At 42.0% G+C, this 19642-nt stretch overlaps 1 protein-coding gene across 1 annotated transcript in view; it reads right to left on the bottom strand.

The window, feature by feature from the left end:
* Positions 1-14482, bottom strand: part of Lmbr1 (limb development membrane protein 1) — a 130158-nt gene extending 115676 nt beyond the window's left edge. Inside the window, exon 1 of the mRNA XM_060374160.1 lies at positions 14205-14482. Coding sequence (XP_060230143.1) covers positions 14205-14270 — 66 coding nt within the window. The 5' untranslated portion in view covers positions 14271-14482. The remainder of the gene's footprint in view (positions 1-14204) is intronic.
* Between the last annotated feature and the right edge of the window lie 5160 nt (positions 14483-19642).

The following is a 19642-nucleotide window of genomic DNA, read 5'->3' as shown; positions in this document are numbered from 1 at the left end:
ACGTCTAAAAACAAAGCACAGCTCTCAGATGTTCCGTATCAGGGCAGAGGCTGCCAGACAAGCAGTTACCAAGGGCAGGGCACCAAAGGCCTGTACATTTCCTGACCCACGTGGAGGAAAAGGGAATTTGCAACAGTGTCAAATACTGCTGACAGGCCAAGCAAGATGAAGACACAGTACTGACAACTGGATTTGGTACCACGGAAATCACTGCAACCTTAACAAGAGTTGTTTTTCTGAAGTAAAGGAGACAAAAGCCTGACTGAAGTGGATTCCAGGAAGAGCTGGAAAGAGAAATGCAAGCAGATTCCTTCCTAGTGCTACAACAGAACAAAGGAATTATGAAGAGGAATTCAAAGCCAGGAGGCTTTTTTAAAAGGTAAGAAAAGTTACAGAAGGTAGAATAAATAATCTAGCAATCATAAAAACAGAAGAGGGAAACGGAGTAATGCTTAAATAACTGCAAAGCTGAGGGCCTGACAGAAATCTTTCTGAATTGAGAGGTGGGGAGTGAGAGGATAGGGAAAATGAGGAGAGAAGGACCAGAAGGATGATGGGGTGCAGCTGACAATTGGGTTAGGCACCATGGAACTCACTGCAACTTTGATAAGACTTGTTTTCTGAAGAAGGAGAGACAAAATCCTGGCTGAAGTAGATTCTGGGACGAGCTGGAAAGAGAAAGGAGTAGGCCTAAAGGAGGGGAAGGATGAGGAAGAGGGCAGCTCCGCTCATCTCTGCTCTCATCTCCTATGCTCCGTCACTTGAGCACACCAGAGCTATCCTACTCAAATCCACAAGTCGTCCTTATATGACATCTTGACAAGGTGTGTTTGCCTGGCTGGCTCTGCTGTTGATGCTTGCTAAACAAGCACCAAGCATCACTAGACACATGTAATTTAGTTATTGTCTATGTCCTCAGTCTTATAGGAAAAGGGGGAAGTTGAGCACAGATATTTGAATTCAGTTGCTGGGTAAGAGGTTTGTCTAAAAACATAAATTACCTCTTTGGTTGCATCTCATGCCCTTGAAATTGTTAGCAATTTATCAAATCAGAATTCTATATGCAAAATGGAAGGAGAGGACAAATAAAAAAATAGAGAAATATAACAAAAGAAAGGGACAAAATGAGATTAAAGGTTTTTAAATTTCCAGGCAAACCCTGGCTAGAACTCCCAACACCTGAGGCCTGACAATGACGTAAGACATGATGCTTGATTCTACAGTACTGAGATGAAGCAGCTCAAGTCCCCAAGAAACTTGATGACCCTAACAGCCCAGATACCTTCAGTTTCTCTCCCTTCTCCCTAATCTGCTTCTCCCCTTCTCTTCCTGCACCCCTCCAATCTGCCACACTCTTTCTCATTCTCCACAGTCAAACTCTCAAACATTATAGCTTGTACTTCCACAGGCTTCTCCTTTTCACCACTCATTCACTAATCTGACTGGACCCAGGCAGTGGAGGTGATGACCCAACAGCCAAACTGCAGGTCCTAACGTTCCTTGACCTCTATGCATCAACCTCTATCAGCAAAGTCCTTCCTTCTCAGGTGGCTTCCCTTTTCCTCAGGCTTTACCAGCTGTGCTCCTCTGACTCCTGAGCTGAGCATCCTTGCAGTCTCATTCTACAAGTTCTTCATGGCTCTGTCATTTCCCCAGGTTTAACCTCCAGCCCCAGGAAGCCTCTGACCACAGCTAGAGAAGCTGTGAAAATACAAGACAAAATGAGACCCATGAAGACTGGAAGACAGAGAAGCTAAAAAAAGGCTGAAGAACCTGGTTGGACTAACAGCCAGGGCAGACACTTGGCTGCAGTGAAAGAACCAAGGAGAGTAGAAAAATAAATATTTTTGTTGAGGAAAAAAACTGAAATACTGCAAAAGCCAAAGGCTTAGGAGGATCACAGCAAAACAGTGTCTCCTGAACATGACAGGATCATTGCACTCACGAACTCATAGCAGTTTTGGTTGTCTGAACAATAGCTGCATAAGAACAAGCCAGTCAAACTGATTCCAGCATGAAGTGAGGAGAGTCTCACAAGCCTCTATCTACGCTGAGCTAAGGAGCTACTGACAGCTGAAGTTTTCTGAGAGAGAGACAGGCAATTTTCCTTAAGGGTATGTCACTGGTAGAGGGTAGGCCACCCACACTCCAGTAAATGGCCCCATATTCAGAAGTACATGGGCAGCACAAACTGTGGGCTTGACAGAGAAGAAAGAAAAGAATAAAATAGAAAGAAGGGAAGGAGGGGAGACAAACTTGGAAGCTGGCCAGGAGTGGATCTGGAAGAAGTTAGGGGGATGACAGGAGGATGAATAGGGTCAAAATACATTGTATCATGTATAAAATTCTCAAATAAAAAAAAAATTCAATACAGAAATTGTTGTACTTTTACACAATGGAATACTACTCAGCAATTAAAAATGAGGAAATCAGGAAATTTGCAGGCAAATGGTGGGACCTAGAAACGATTATCCTGAGTGAGGTATCCCAAAAGCAGAAAGATACACATGGTATATACTCGCTTATATAGACCTATAAGATAGGATAAATATACTGAAATCTATACACCTAAAGAAGATAAAGAAAGAGGACCCAGGATAAGATGATTAATCCTCATTTAGAAAGACAAATGGCATGGACGTTGGATGTAGGAGAAAACAAGTAACAGGACAGGATCATACCACAAAGGGCCTCTGAAAGACTCTACCTAGCAGTGTATCAAAGCAGACATTAAGACTCATAACCAAACCATCGGCAGAGTACAGGGAATCATATGAAAGAAGGGGGGAGTTAGTAAGACCTAGAGAGGACAGGAGCTCCACAAAGACCAAATATATCAGGGCACAGGGGTCTTTCATGAGACTGTTTCTCCAACCAAGAACTATGTATGGATATAACCTAGAACCCCTGCTTGGCTATAGTCCATGGTAGCTCAGTATCCAAGTGGGTACCCTAGTAAGGGGAACAGGGACTATTTCTGACATGAACTCAATGGCTAGCTCTTCAAGCCCCCTCCCCACCAAGGGAGGAGCAGCCTTGCTAGGCCACAGAAGAGGACATTGCAGCCAGGCCTGAAGATACCTGATAAGCTAGGGTCAAATGGAAGGGGAGGAGGCCCTCCCCTATCAGTGGACTTGGAAAGGGGCAGGGAGGAAACAAGGGAGGGAGGGTGGGATTGGGAGGTAATAATGGAAGGGGGCTACGGCTGGGATACAAAGTAAATAACCTGTGATTAATATAAAAAAATAAAAATTAAATAAATAAAAATTCAAACTAAAATAGATCTCCAATACTCCCCCAAACTAAGAAGTTTTCACCAAAGATGTTTAGGATATTTTTAAAAGTAAAATATGAAAATTCAAGAAATTCCAGGAGTTCATGCAGAAGTAGATGATAAACAATGAAAGTTAATGAACAAAAGGCCCTAGGAGCCATAATGCAGAGAAGGAAAGCAAGGGGAAACAATACATGTAGGAGTACAGGTAAAGGTACAGATTATAAAAACATAAATGCTCCTCACATGGAATAAAAGCTACTGGGTGTAAATATAAAAATACATCTGTCGTTTTGATTTGCATTTCCCTGATGGCTAATGATGTTGAGCATTTCTTTAAGTGTTTCTCTGCCATTCATATTCTCTATTGAGAATTCTCTGTTTAGCTCTATTCCCCATTTTTTAAGTGGATTGCTTGATTTATTGCTTCTCAGCTTCTTTAGTTCTTTATATATACTGGATATTAGCCCTCTGTCAGATAGAGGGTTGGTGAAGATTCTTTCCCAATCTGTAGGCAGTCGTTTTGTTTTGATGATGGTGTCTTTTGCTTTACAGAAGTTTTTCAGTTTCATGTGGTCCCATTTATTGATTGTTGCTCTTAGAGCCTGTGCTGCTGGTGTTCTGTTCAGGAAGTTGTCTCCTGTACCAATGAGTTCAAGGCTCTTCCCCACTTTTTCTTCTAACTGATTTAATGCATCTGGTTTTATGTTGAGGTCTTTGATCCACATGGACTTTAGTTTTGTGCAGGGTGATAAGTACGGATCTATTTGCTTTTTTCTACACATGGGTTCCATAGTAATAGGAACAGGGACTGCCTCTGACATAAACTGATTGGCCTACTCTTTGATCAGCTCCCATTGAGGCGGGAGCAGCCTTACCGGGCTACAGAAGATGAGAATGCAGCCACTCCTGATGACATCTGATAGACTAGGATCAGAAGGAAGGAGAGGAGGACCTCCTCTATCAGTGGACTTGGGGAGGAGCATGTGTGAAGAAGGGGGAGGGAAGGTGGGATTAGTAGGGGAGGAGGGAAGGGTTTATGGCAGATACAAAGTGAATAAAGTATAATTAATAAATTTTTTAAAAATAAAAATAAAAAATATCTGTGAGACTGGGACAGAAACCAAAGAACTGATGGAAAATCTGTGTGATGGAAAATATCCCAAGGATTGCACACAGGTTCTCCTCTAAGTGAACACATCTTTTGAGTGACATTCTTAAGGATAACTGAACTCAAAGCAAGCTTCGATGACACCCTCTAATCTCCCTGCACTCCAGGAAAAACAACAGCAAATCCCTAAGCAAAAAGTAGTAATGTATTCCAGCAACTCACCACTAAAACTGAGATACAGCTGACAGGAGTAGGTGCGTGAGCTCTAAAACAATGAGCTTATCCATGGTAGCCAGAAACGAGCAGTCATGCTACCATCCCTCCCAGGAAAACACACAGCACTTCTCAGTGGCATCCAGCCTGTGGAGAAGGCAATCCAAGCCCTTGGGAGCCACATGCTTTTGCTCCTCTTTTGAACTGAGGGACCTAGTCCTCAGTGAGTTAAGTTTAATATGTATTGTTAAAAGTTATAATTTAAATTCCAGGCATAACATTGAACTTAGATTCAAGCTGGTGCATTACAACAGAATTTTACTATTGAGGTTTTTATTTAAGATCTAAAAGTGAAAGATGCCAAGCAGGACCAGAAACATATCTACCCTGAGAACCAAGAACCAGATTTATGTTAATATCATTAATCCAAAACATAGACATAAGTATTCTGAAAGGCTACAAACCAACCACCAGTTAAAGCAATATTAAATTGTACTTCTTTGAAATTACCCCAATGGCAAGGAAAACTTAAAATCCAGGTTAATAAAAGACACAAAGAATTAAATAGTTATTTTTTAAAATATATCAGAAAGATGAAACAGGGGCTGGGGAGATAGCTCAGTGAGTAAAATGCTAGCTATACAAACACGAGAACATGAGTTCAGATCCCCAGAATACACATAAAAGCAAGGCTCAGCAGCATACATCCATAACTACACACGGAGTTTAGACAAGTGGATCGCGGGGGCTGACTGGCCAAAGAGTCTAACGAAAACAGTGAGCTCCTGGTTTTAATGCACCACATACGTATACATGAATGGACAGATGAATGGAAAGATGAATAAATATACAAAGGTTTCTCCACTGTAGCCCTGGCTGTCCTGGAACTCACTGTAGACCAGGCTGGCCTTGAACTCAGAGAGCCACCTGCCTCTGCCTACTGACTGCTGGGATTAAGTTTCAATTTTTATTCCCAAATGAAACTGAAGTTAAAAGATATGGAGTAAATTAAAAGGTAGAAATGAAACAAAGCAGACCCTTAAATTATTTCATAAAATAGAAAAGAAAGAGAGACTTCCAACGAAGAGCAGTGCCCTTATTGTGAAACTACTTTACTCCTGTATTCTTCATGACGCTAAGACCAGAACCACATACATGGCCAGTGCTGCCAAGTTCTGTTGTCTGCTTATGATGGAGCAGGTCCCTCTTTGAATTATATTTGCATATACTTTCCTTTGTTGCTTCTTTCTAGGAACAGATAATTTCATAGGCTTTTTCCTTTTACAAATTGCAGAATTATAACAATAAGGGCACCCATCTGTTTATTCCATTTCTCCTTATCTCAGTACAAATCTTGACTCCAACATTAAATTTCTGGCACTCTTTTTCTCCACAAGGACCAAATATATCTGGGCACAGGGGTCTTTTCTGAGACTGATACTCCACCAAGAACCATGTATGGATATAACCTAGAACTTCTGCTCGGATGTAGCCCGTGGTAGCTCAGTAACCAATTGGTTTTTCCCTAGTAAGGGGAACAGGCACTATTTCTGACAGGAACTCAATGTCAGGCTCTTTGACCTCCCCACCCCCCAAGAGAGGAACAGTCCTGGTAGGCCACAGAGGAGGTCTTTGTAACCAGTCCTGAATATACCTGATAAAACAGGGTCAGATGAAAGGAGAGGAGGTCCTCCCCAATCAGTGGACTTAGAAAGGGGCAGGGAGGAGATGAGGGAGGGAGGGAGGGATTGGGAGGGAGGGATTGGGAGGGAGGGATTGGGAGGGAGGGATTGGGAGGGAGGGATTGGGAGGGAATGAGGGAGCGGGATACAGCTGGGATACAAAGTTAATAAAATGTAACTAATAATAAAAATGTTTAAATAAAGAAAAAAAAACCTATGTTTTGTGTTTCTTTTTGCAATGCTTGCTCTTTTTCACTGCAGGCCTATATAGGAGTGATCCCTAGTAACCATGTAGCTGAGTCAAATTAGGCTGCCTTGAAATCTCTGCCATTGAAATTAGTCCAAAGCTTTTCATTTTAAGCCTCAGGCAGAATTTAGGAAAAGGGCAAAAAGAGCAGTGACATTCTCTGCCAAAATATCACAAGTGGTCTCTAGCTCAGATGCTAGTATTGTGCCCCATGAACCTCGGGAGCTGAGATTCAATTTTCCAAATAACTCTCAGCAATAATATCTTCTAAGCTCCTACTATGATAGTTCATTAATACCCCACTTACAGCATTCAACTACTTTCCTAGTTCAAAGTTCCAAAGTCTTACATATTTCTCTCAAAAATATCATGATGAGCATTGTCACAGCATTAGTCCACTGCCTGGTACCAACTTTTGTCTTAGTTTTCTACTGTGAAGAGAAACCATGAATTCAATAAGGCTGCTTATAGAAGAAACAGTTTATTGGGGCTTATAATTTCAGAGGGTGAGTCTATAATCATTGTGGCAGAAAGCATGGCAGCATTCAGGCATAGTACTACAGCATCTGAAAACTTACATCCTGTTCCACAAACACAAGGCAGAGAGAGAGCTAATTGGGACAAGCATGGGCTTCTGAAACCTCAAAGTACTCCCTAGGGACACACCTGCCCCAATAAGGGCACACCTCCTAATCCTTCCCAAGCAGTTCCACCAAAATAGGTACCAAGCATTCAAATACGTGAGCCTATAGGGCAACTGTCACTTAAACCACCCCAAGAAATAATGAAAAAAGAGGCCATAAATTTGAAAGAGAGCAAGGAAGCATAAACTGGAAGGCTTGAAGGGAGAAAAGGTAAGGGGTAAGTGATGTGCCAGAAGCAATCTATAAATCCAATGCATCCAGTCAAAATACTGACATTTTCCACAGAACTATAAAAAGCAACCAAAACATTAGTTGGAGTCATAAAACCCCAAATATCCAAAACAATCCTGAGTAAAAAAAAGAATATGGAGGTACCAATTTTTTGCTTCAAAATACACTATTGCACCATACTAACAAAATCAGCACTTATGCAGAAGAAAAACAAACATATAAACAAATGGAATAATGAACCAAGAAACAAACTATGCATCTACGGCAGTATGGTTCTTAAAAAAATGTTCCAAAAATAGACAGTGAAGAAAAGGCATCCTCTTATACAAATGGCATCAAAAAACTGAATATCCACATGTAAAAAGTTGAAACTAGATCCCTATCTCTCACCCTACACAAAAATCAACTGAAAAAATAGATCAAAGATCTTAATGTAAGACTTTAGACTACTAGAGGGAAGTACAGATGAACCACTGCCTGGCAGAAATAAAAGCAAGAACTGACTAATGAAATTACACCAAACTAAAAGGCTTCTAAGGAGCAAAGGAAACAACAGTGTGAAGTGTCAACCCACAGAGTTGAATCAATCTTTGTCAGCTACTCAGCTGTAAGAAAGTTAATAGCCAGAATATTTTACCTCAAACTTTAACAGAGAAAGAATAATCCAATCAATAAATGATACATGATCTAAACATACTTCTCATTTTAAAAGAATAAATACAAATGGCCAATATTCATTTTGCATATTTCAATGTATTTTTTAAATGTTCAACATCCTTAGCTATTAAGGAATGCAAATCAGGATTCCACTGAGGCTCCATTTCATCTTAGCCAAAATGGTTGGTATCCAAAATGCTGATGAAAATGTAGACCAAAAAAAACTTTTACACACATTGGAAGGCATGTGAATCAGGACAGCCACTATGGAAATGGAGATTTCTTTAAAAAAAAAAACAAAAAAAAAAAAACTAATAACAAACCTATGTATGACCCAGTTATGGCACTCCTGGATATAGCCTCAAAGAAAGTGAAATCTGCATTCCTGTGTTTATTACAATTGTTATCATTCACAATAGCCTAAATGTCTATTTACAGGTTCCTGAACCAAGAAAACACCGTATGTATACAATGTAGAATTATTCAGCTGTAAAGGAGGATGAAGCTATGTTATTGGCATGGAAGTGGACAGAAATTGATTAAGTGAAGATAGACAAGAAAGAGAAGTATTACATGTTTTCTTCTATAGATAAAAACTGATTTTATTAAAGATCTAAAAGTAGAAAAGGGGATATTAAGAAAAAGTAAAAAAAAAAAAAAAACAGGAAGGGAAAAAAAGCAGAAGGGAAAAGACACAATCAAATCATGGCATATGAGTACATAGAAATTTCTCAGTAAAATCCAATCATTGGTATAATTAATATCATTAAATATTTGTGATTTTAAAACATGAATGATGACATTCACCTATAATATTCTCAGCACTTGAAAAATAGAAGTAGGAGAAACAGGAGTTCATCTTCAGAGTTCAAGGCTAACCTAGACTATATGAGACCCTGTCTCTCTCACACAATGAAAAAGAGCCACAAAAGCACTTTATTTAAAATTATATAACCCAAAAGGAAGAAATAACTGAAAAAATATTATGTACCAAAAAAGTGTAGTGCCGAGATACTCTGTTAATTGGATAGGTAGAGAGAAGTAAGACAGTTTTTTCGAGTGGTAAAGGAGGAGGGTGGTGCACATGGCTCTGGTGTGTGCAGGCGATTGCAAGATCAGTTTTTAACCACACTGAAATACTAAAGCATGGGCACCGCCTTAAGGAATCCTTGAAGCAAATGCATGCTTGTGAAGACGTAGTAAAGAAAGATCTCGACAGAGATACAAGTACTCGTATGATGATGGCCCTGTTTCTCCTACTGACGGTTCATTAACCAAAGATGACAAGAGAATACATCCTGATTCTGATAAATGTGTTATCAAATTAGTAGACGATATTTCATGATACATTTGAAATTCCCAAAGAATAGAAATGTCAGTATAAAAGAAGAAAAGAGCAAGAAAGCGGCTATATTCTCTTTAAAAAAGCTTCTAAGGCCAAAAATACTGGGCAGAGGATAGAAAGCCCTAGAAAGGAGATGAACAAGTGAATATCAAAGAAGGCTCTTCCTGAATATGAGTGAGGTTAGAGTTGAAGATACCTATGAATAGATATTTGTTTTAATGTAACACTGGCATATGCTGCACACAGATACACAGTATTATGAATTTGACAGAAATTAATATGATTTAAACTCATTAAGAGACATGGGTATCAGCAAGGGAGAGGCAGACCTACACTAAAATGGTTCCTAAAGTAAACTGTCTGAAGAAATGGATATCAAAGATTCTCCAGTGACAAGTTTAAATTTTTCATGAATATATTTGTCTTCAATGCTTGGGGAGAAAAAAGAATCATGGGCTGATAGCACAACTGAATTAAGCATTTATTCTTTGAAAAAGAGCTATCTTCAGAAATCTTGAACTTCACTGACCTTGATGAACAATGAAGGGGTCACATGTGAAATCCCTTAAATAAAAATGTATTAACTTGGGACTGGAGAAACGGCTCAGAGATTACAAGCACTGGATGCTCTTTCAGAGGACCCGGGTTTAGTTCCCAGCACCCACTTGGCAGCTCACAATTGTCTATAACTCTAATTGCAGGGGATCTGACTTCTTCACACAGACATACATGCAGGCAACATATCAATGCACAAAAATAAAGATAAATAAATCATTTTTAAATGTATTAACTTTTTTAAAAAGATAAATAAAACACAACTTTAGCTAGGAAACATTAATTTATCATGAAATAGAAAGTAAACTTAAACCAAATAAATAAGAAAAATGTGAATTTTAAAACATCCTAAGTTTAGAGGTTCTTCCTCAACTGCTAAAAAATACCTATATACAAAGTACCAAAAACTAACATACTTAATAATAAGAAATGCAAAGCTTTTTTAAGATCTACAGCAAGGCCTCCATGGGCATCAGGCACTCCAGCATATTACCAGAAAGGGCACCCTTTCTCATTCTTCAACACATTGCTAGGGAACCCTACCTATTGAAGAAAACAAGAAAAAGAATTTAAATTATTAAGTAAAACTGCCTTTGTACAAAGATGCCTGTATTGTCTATATGAAAAAACCTGAATGAACACACAGAAAAACCTAGGTCTTAAAACATAATTCTAGCAAAAGTGAAGGTCACATCACTGAAGCCAATCACTTTTCTATATGCCAACAAAGGACAACTGACATTTTTGTTTTGGTCTCCGTTTTGTTGGTGTTGTTTGCTTTTTGTTTTGAGACAGGGTCTCACTATATAGTCCTGACTGGCCTCACCACATAGACCAGGGTAGCCTTAAAATGACACAAATCTGCCTGTCTCTACCTGTGGAAATGCTGGGATTAAAATGGTGTGCAGCCAGCCCAGGAAAAAGTGAAATTTGAAAGTAAAACTACACACCTTTTAGAAAAAAAAAAAAAAAGAATTAATGTTAACAGAAAGAAAAAAAAAGAAAGAAAAAAAAGAATTAATGTTAACAGAATAGCTAGGAATCTAACAAAATATATTTAAACGATATATAAGAAAACCATAAAACTCTAATGAAAGACATCTAAAATAACTTTTAATGGGAGATAGCCCATGTTCATGAGCAGAAAACTGTATGTTCTTCCTATTTGATCTACAAACTGAATGTAATCCTAATCAAAACCTAAGCAAGTAACTGTAGATACAAACAATCTGATTCTAAAGCTTATGTGGAGAGACAAAACCCAAAATAAGCAACACAATCTGGAGAGAAAGAATACAAAGAACTTTGGTAGAAATAAAGCTTACAGAGTCGAGACTATATAGTATGAATGAAGTATTGGCCAATGAAACAGAATAGGAATGCTAAAAAACAGAACCATATAATACAGATCTTTCACAAAGCATAAAGACAATACAATGAGGAAAATAATGTATGTTATTGAACCAACTAGACATCTAACCACGTTCAAAACAAGAAGCAATATTTATAAGTTTCACAAAACAGGCACTCCAGCATATTACCAGGAATCCTGTGCTCACTAGGATTTCCCAAAAACAGCTCTCAGAACTTAAGGGGCACACTTGTGCTGATGTACCAGCTATGCCTCAGACTGTGCCAGAGCAGATCCACCCTGACAGAACTTTCAGGAACTAACCGATGTCCACCACCAGGTGCACCAGGCACAGAGGGATGAGTGAACCTGCCATTTCTCTGGGCCGACAATGCCCTTCAATGGCAGAGGACCCAAATTCAGCTCCCAATAGCCACATAACAACTTGTAACTAGTTGTAACTCCAGTTCTAAAGATGATTGCCCTCTTCTGGCCTCCCTGGGCATCAGACACATACATGGTATACAAACAACACATTCATACATATAAAATAAGATAAACAAGTATTTTTTTTAAATAAAGCAAAAATTAACCTATGGCCTTAGATGCCAGAGCAGCAGTTACTCTCGGAGGAGATAAAAGTTACAGCTGTTGGGGGAAAGGTGGGGCCTCTGGCATGGTAGCAAAATTCTATTTCTGCATCTGAAATCATGATTAGTTAAGTATGTTTTGTAAAGAATGCATCTAGGGCATACTTACAATTATAGATTCCTTCCTAATGGCACAATGTTGTGAGACTAATCAACTACTTTCTGATTAGCTTTAAGGTCCACTCCACAAAAAGAACCCCATATCTGGCACTGTTATTAGAGACAAGAACCTGAGGGTGGACAGCTCACAGGTCCTAGGAGAGAACCTGCTACTATTGTACTGATAAATGGATATATTAAACTAACTTCTAATGACGTATTGTTATATTGTTCATCCTTCTTCAGTGATGCTCTGTGTAGATGGTAGTTAACAGAGAACCACAACTGGTCAAGGAGCAGAGAATAAGAAACTACAAAATGAATGCTCACCCCTAAATAGGGCTTCTGTATCATTCCCCTCTTCCTAAGGCTTAAAATAATTGTGGAAAACGGGGCAGAAAGATTGACTATAAGAACCAGAAGCAGTGGATGACCATAAGGAAGCAGTTGTACAAATGAACTGGGGGAGGTTGTGACAACACACACAAACCTGGGCAAGCTCAACACAGACAAAAACCTCAGCATGGAGAGGGAAGGTAGGCATAAAGTCCCACCCCTATCTTATTGACAAATAATAGCTGCTAAAAGAGGGAGAGTCGCTTTTCTTTAAGGGTGTGCTACCTGATAGGTCAGCCATGCTCCAATGAATGCCCACACACCCAAGAGCACAGCACAAATTTGATTCGTGTGTGTGTGTGTGTGTGTGTGTGTGTGTGTGTGTTTTAATGTCACACAGTTGAGTAGGTGGGGAGCAGCCTGGGAGGAGTTGGGGAGGGTGAATATGCTCAAAATACAGTGTATGAAATACTCAACAAAGTAATAAAAATAAAAATTAAACCAAATGTACTGTGCCAAACTCTATTAGCTCAGATTTATGCACTTCTTTTTCCTCCAGTAAGATTTGGCAAGCCAATTCTCAATTTTCAGAATCAGCAACTGCACAAACTGGACTGCTCTGAACCAGAATTTGTTTGCCTCAAGGGTGTGACTAACTGGCAAAGTGAGCTAGAAGAGAGGTGGATGCAAACATGTAACTTGGACATACTTTACAGAGTTATGAGGACTCAAACAAATCCATTTATAATACTGTAGGGTATCCTGAAAGGTGCTCATCAAAGGAGACGTTAGTGAGCCAAGATGACTTCCTAACCTGCTAGAAGCAGGAGGATGAAGATCTACCTGGCTTCCCAAGCTGCTGCTTTACAGCACTGTTGCCTTCTGCTCTCACCCTTCCCAGGAGAAAGACCTGTGTTCCCTCCTCTGGAAGTTTTTAATCCTGTCCTGGGTAGGGGTCAGAAGGGGAGGGATGTGGGTGGAAGGGCAGAGCCACTGCAGGGCTAGAAGCTTGGGACGCCAGGCACTGTCTGCACTGCCAACACCTGAGCCACAGCTAGCTCAGCCCAGGTACCACGCCAGTCTACAAGAAAAGAGGCATCTACCCATCACCCTACTCCCTGAGAGTCAGAAGGAGATGCGGGATAAACTCGGGTAAAGGAGAAAGTGAAGATGGTAAAGCAGGTGACAAAGGAGCAGATGAGTTGCGTGAACACGTGGGAAGGGCACAGGAGAAATAGGCACGGGTTAAGTGTAGGTGATGGGGAGACAGGTGAGAGGCACAGGTGGGAAGGGCTGCAAGTAATGAGAGAGAGGAGAGGAGCGCAGTTGACAAGAGGTGGGCACAGGTGACTGGAGGTGGACAGAGATGATAGGAGAAAGCACAGGGGAGGTGACCGGAGGGGCTCACTGGGAGAAGGAAACCGATGTAACAGGGAGGGGGATAAGGGTGACGGGGTAACGGGAGGAAGACAGGAAGTGAAGGTGAAGGGAGGAGACATAGGTGAAGAGGGGACAGAGAGGAGGAGGCACTGGTGGAGCAAGGAAGACAGACCTACGAATAGAGAGGGTAGTGGGGTGACAGGCGAGGGACATAGGTGAGGAGATGGGGAGCAGATGACCGAGTCGCAGGTGACAGAGGACGTCAGCGACGCGGGGCGTCGGAGTCGGTCTGCAGCAGACCCGGTGGGGCGCTGGAAGGCCGGCGTGGGCGGGGGGTCCGGGACCGTGCTATGGGACCGTGCAGGTCTGCGCTGCGGCTCCCGGGTCCAGCGCACCGCGCAGGACCAGGGGAACCGCCCGGCCACGCACCGTGGACTCTCGCACTTGGCTGTGGAAGTGCTGCTCCCGCGCCGATACCTCGTCCTGCCCTTCCATCCTCCTTCATGCCCGCCGAAGGGCCGCCCGCGTCCGCGCGCTCCGCCGCACCATTGCCCGCGGGCGCCGGGGCTGCACAGCCTCTCGTGGCCGGACAGGAACGCCACCTAGACCGCAGCGAGCTCGGAAAATGCCGCCTCAGTTCGGGAAGAAGCAATTCAGGACGCGAGAGGCGGAGAACGGCCACAGCATGGGCGGGGCTTGAGGTTAGGGCGGGGCTTGTGCGTCACTCGAAGGGCGCCCTACGTCAGAGACGCGCCGCGCGTCGGCGCCTGGGGCGCTGGGCGAGGGTCGCTAGGCGCCACAGGGAGTGGCGGGAGGAGTGGGGGCGGAGTTTCTAGAGTCCAGGACTGAAAGGGGCCTCTGAAGCGTGGAGGAGCTGGGTCTGAAGTGTTCGGATCCATTTGCCCAGGGCTGGGAATAAAGGCGGCTCCAGGCCGGGGAAAGGTCGGAACCCCTGGTGGGGGCGGGATTCGGAGACGAGATGAGATCCAGGCGCAGGTGCACCCGGGCCTTTCTAGCTGAAGCTCTTGGCTGACCCGCAGGTTCATTGACCTTGCTCCTCCCTTGCTCTTGGAATCTGAGCCCAGCATTAGGCTCGCCCAGCCCGAAGACCTGGGTAGAGGCGAGCTAGGTCTACTTGCAGAAATTTTCTCTCCCAATCGAGTACAAAGACGGAAAGCAGTTGCAGGATAACACTATGGGCACAAGCCCGAGTTCCCGCCTCTCTGTGGAGATAAGGGCCGCTGCCCTTCTTAGAGGACAGAGATAGCCTCTGGGGACCCCAGTCCTGCAAATGGACTTTTGTTTTAAAATTGAAAGTTAAAGGAGTATTTGGTTGGTTGGTTTGGTTTTCAAGACAGGATTTCTCCGTGTAGTCCTGGCTGCCCTGGAACTCACTCTGTAGACCAGGCTGCCTCGAACTCTGAGATCCGCCTGCCTCTGTCTCCTCCACCAAGACCCTGGCCTTAAAGGAGTATTTGCAAATTTCCTTCTGGGTTCATTTGGTAGGAGAGCTTTTAAGAGAGCCTGGCTAAATAAGCCTGACCAACTCCATGACAGGTTTCATTTTCTTGCTAGACAGAACAGGCCTAAGAGTTACAGGAAAAATTGAAAGGGGTAACCAATCAGAAACAGCCAAGACATCTGGCCTGGGGAAGATAAGGTTGCTTAACTACCAGTTTGAAAAGCACCTAAATCCTGACCAGAGTCACATAGCCTCCATGGGCACCAGCCAATCCCAATCCAGATCACATAGCCACCGTAGGAATTCCCTTTTTGGTTTTAAAAGGGGACCTTCAAGGTCCCCTCAGGGTTGCTACCATGTTGTAAAGGTTGTGGCCCCAGCATGATGGACTTCTGCAATATAAACGCCCTTGTTATTTGTATGCTGCTCGAGTCTGGGCTTATTCTTTCAACATATTCCAGAACCTAACACTTGGAGTACCTGAGGCTTGCTCCAGTGTGCCTGCTGATCAACCAGTGACAACTTACAGCTGGTTGGATTCAAACAAGTTCACCTTTGATATGTCTTTAAATGTCTCAGCCCTAAAGAACAAGGAAAAGACTAGTATCCTGGTGTCTTTTTCTGGACAGCTACATTCGGAGAGCTAGGTTAAATACACACCTGAACCGATCTAGATGGTCCCTAGGTTTAAGCTGTCCAAATAAGAGGATAAACACACCCACTTTTGAGGTGCGTGGCACTTGGGCACGTATTCCAGAAAGTAAAAGCATACAGTATTTCACATCTTTCCAATTGGATACTGTAACCATTTAAACCTTTACATTTCTGTTACAGAGATGTTCATGGATGCTTACCCCTTTTATTCAGTTGTTTCATTGTCTTTGGAACTTTTGAAACTTAACCCAGGATGGCCAAATTAAAAAATGGACATCACTGTCCTGCCAGGCACCTTGCTCATGCCTCTGCCCTCTGGCTTTTCCTCTCTTCCAGTGAGAAGCAGTCACCCTTGACTCTTGCCCTAATTGCGTGACTTGCTCTAGCCAATAGGAAAGTCAAAATTATGACACTATTAGGAAAAGGCCTGTGCTTTAGAGCTTGTCTTTTCTGTGGTCTCTAGTGACTCCAGGAACCAGTAAAATGAAGCCCCAGGCAAGCTGGAGTTAGGCATCCTGTGACTTCTGCTACTCTAACCAACACCCTTTTCCCATATTCCTCTTCAAGATTAATCTCAGCTAAAATAAGTCAGAGACAGACATAATTGGCATGTTTTTAATTCATTTGTGGACTGTGGGTTTTATAGTGATACCTACATACTATATACACATATGCATATACATATATGACATGTAAATAGAAGCAAGAGTATCTGGGGGAAAAGGGAACTAGTCAGAGAGAAGGAGAAAGGAAGAGTGCATGGAAGTACACATAATAAAAGTATAAAAAATGCCTTTATGATACCCATAATGATGTACAATGAATAAACACCAATTAAAGATGATTAATTAGGCCAGTGGATGGTTCAGCAGGTAAAGGCATTTGTTGCTAAGCCTAATGCCCTGAATTGCATCCCCAGAAATCATGTGGTAAAGGAGAGAACCAGTTCACAGTCATGTGCCTTGTGGCACATGATTGTACACACACACACACACACAATTTTAAAAATGTAATTCTTTATATAAACAAATGAAACAATGTATTTAATTCATTAAGTAAGTGAGGATTGAATAAGCATCCATATTGTCCATACTGACAGCCCTTTTAGATACTAAATATGCTCCTTTTTTTCCAGGTTTTATTTTTATTTTTTATTCATTATAATTTATTTATTTTGTATCCCGGCTATAACCCCCTCCCTCGGCCCCTCCCTTCTCTTCCCATGCCCCTCCCCCAGTCCACTGTTAGGGGAGGTCCTCCTTACATCTTACCCTAGCCTATCAGGACTGACTGCATTGTCTTCCTCTGTGGCCTGGCAAGGTTGCTCCCCCATCAGGGAGAGGTGCTCAAAGAGCCAGCCACTGAGTTCATGTCAGTTTTTAAAATTATAAAAACATAATATTTCTAACTATAAGTCTATTTGGATAAAGGCTTTAAATTTTTCTCTGGGAGGTGTCATATGACCATACTGTATTTGGAGACTAGACAGCAAGTAAGGATCAAGACATGAGACTCACTGCGATAATTCAGAGCCTATGTATTGGATCCAGGTAGAAGCAGTGCAAGTGATCAGAGGTGTGGGGGAGATTTGTGTTGAGAGTCTGTAGCAAGAATCTCTAACACACAGTGTCTTAGTTAGGGTTTCTATTGCTGTGAGGAGAACACCATGACCGCTCTTATAAAGGAAAACATTTAATTGAGGCTGGCGTACAGTTCAGAGTTTTAGTCCATTATCACAATGGGAAGAATGGCAACATGTAGGAAAACACAGTGTTGGAGAAGGAGTTGAGAATTCCACAGCTGGATCAGGAAGAAGGAAGAGTGACACTGGGCCTGGCTTGAGCTTCTGAAACCTCAAAGCTCACCCCCAGTAGCACACTTCTTTCAACAAGGCCACACCTACTCCAACAAGGCTACAAATCCAATAATGCCACTCCCTATGAGTCTGTGGGGGCCATTTTCACTCAGACCACCACACACAGGCTGGGAGTAGAAAGCAGTCTCGAGAGACTAACACCTAGAGGGATAAAGTTGTATTACCTACGGAGAGAGGACTTTGGTAAAGCAAGGGAGATGAGGTGTGAACCAATCTATGTAAAATGAGGGAATGATACTCCTGGCTACCAGTGTGTACTGTATATTAAGCTTTCTGTGAAAAGGGCATGACCAGCAATTATTGTAAAAGATGTTCCATTTCCTTAATTCTTGGAAGACACTGAAACCTAAATGATACAAATCATCATGCCTGGTGAAAAAAATATAAAAATGTCTGACAGTGTGGAATATTGTAAAAAATGTATGGATTCAAGAAATTCTCCTGTGCACCACGTGAACCAATACAGCGTCTTCAGAACATAATGTAGCCTTGCTTGTAAAGCTGGAAATAATCAGTGAGCAACTGCGCTCCTGTCCACCAATGAAGAGAAGCTCCTGTCCCTGTGAGCCAGGAGGGATGGACAAGAAGCTACACCTGCAATTCTTGAATGAGTACAGTTCTCTCACAACCCAGCTGCCCACCGACGGTGGAGTAGAAAAATGACATGTGCATGGAGCTATAATGTGCTGGGGCAAAAATCCATGAACAAGGGTGTATTAGTCAGTGTTCTCTAGAGTCACAGAATGTATGGAATGAATATATACGTTCAAGGATGGATATGTATGCACACACACACAGATACATATATATATGTATATATATATAGAGAGAGAGAGAGAAATGTATTGGAATGATGTACAGGCTGCAGGCCAACTAATCCAATAATGGCTAGCTGTGAATGGAACATTCACAAATCTACTAACTGCTCAGTCCCACAAGGCTTGGGAGTCTCAGCTCGTCTTCTGTATATGCTGGAATCCCGAAGAAGTAGGCTCCAATGCCAGTGGTAATAAGCAAGCAGACAAAGAACAAAACCTTCCTTCTTCCATTGCCCTTATGTAGGTTTCCAGAAGAAAAATGTGGCCCAGATTAAAGATGTGTCTTCCCACCCTCACAATATGGATTAAAGGTGTGTGTCTTCCCCACTCAAGATCCAGATCAAAAAAAGCCTGTGTCTTCCAGACTCAAGATATGGATCACAGGCGTGCCCTCTATTTCTGAATCAATCCAGTTATAGTCAAGTTGACAACCAAGAATAGCCATCACAAAGGGCCACAAGTGACAATGCAGATTCATCTCTAAAAGAAAGTGTTGAGCAAAAGAAAGCCACAGGAAAATAGGTATGACTCCATTTATATAGATCAGAACAATGCAAAACAAGAATATATCATTTGATTAGGCAAATGTGCAATAGAACCAGAAGAAAATAAGGGAATGATAAACTCGGAAATGGGGGTCAGAGCAGACTGTGATGGGTTTTTATGGTTACAAAGATTTCATGGTAATGCTGCATATTTTAAACTGGCATTGGGTTTTTACTACTCTGTTGTATTGTTACTCTTCGTACCATATACATTATTCATAAAGCACAGAATGTATCTTCTAAATATTTAACAAAGCAATTTCTTTTTTTCCTTTTATTAAAAAAAACTTTTCCCTCACACATATATCTTGATTATGGTGTCCCCTCCCTCTACTCCTCCCTGTTCCTCCTCACATTCCCTCTCATTCAGATCCATTCTCTTTCATTAGAAAACACACTCACAGCAGGGTGTGGTGGCACATGCCTTTGATCCCAGCATTCAGGAGGTAGAGAGAGGCAGGTGGATCAGTGGGTTTCATACCAGTCTGGTCTACAAAGAGAGATCCAGGACA

Source organism: Meriones unguiculatus, chromosome 21 (assembly GCF_030254825.1).
Source record: "Meriones unguiculatus strain TT.TT164.6M chromosome 21, Bangor_MerUng_6.1, whole genome shotgun sequence".
Lineage (NCBI taxonomy): Eukaryota > Metazoa > Chordata > Mammalia > Rodentia > Muridae > Meriones > Meriones unguiculatus.
Note: the sequence above shows the minus strand (reverse complement) of the source record. Positions and strands in the feature narration are given on the sequence as shown.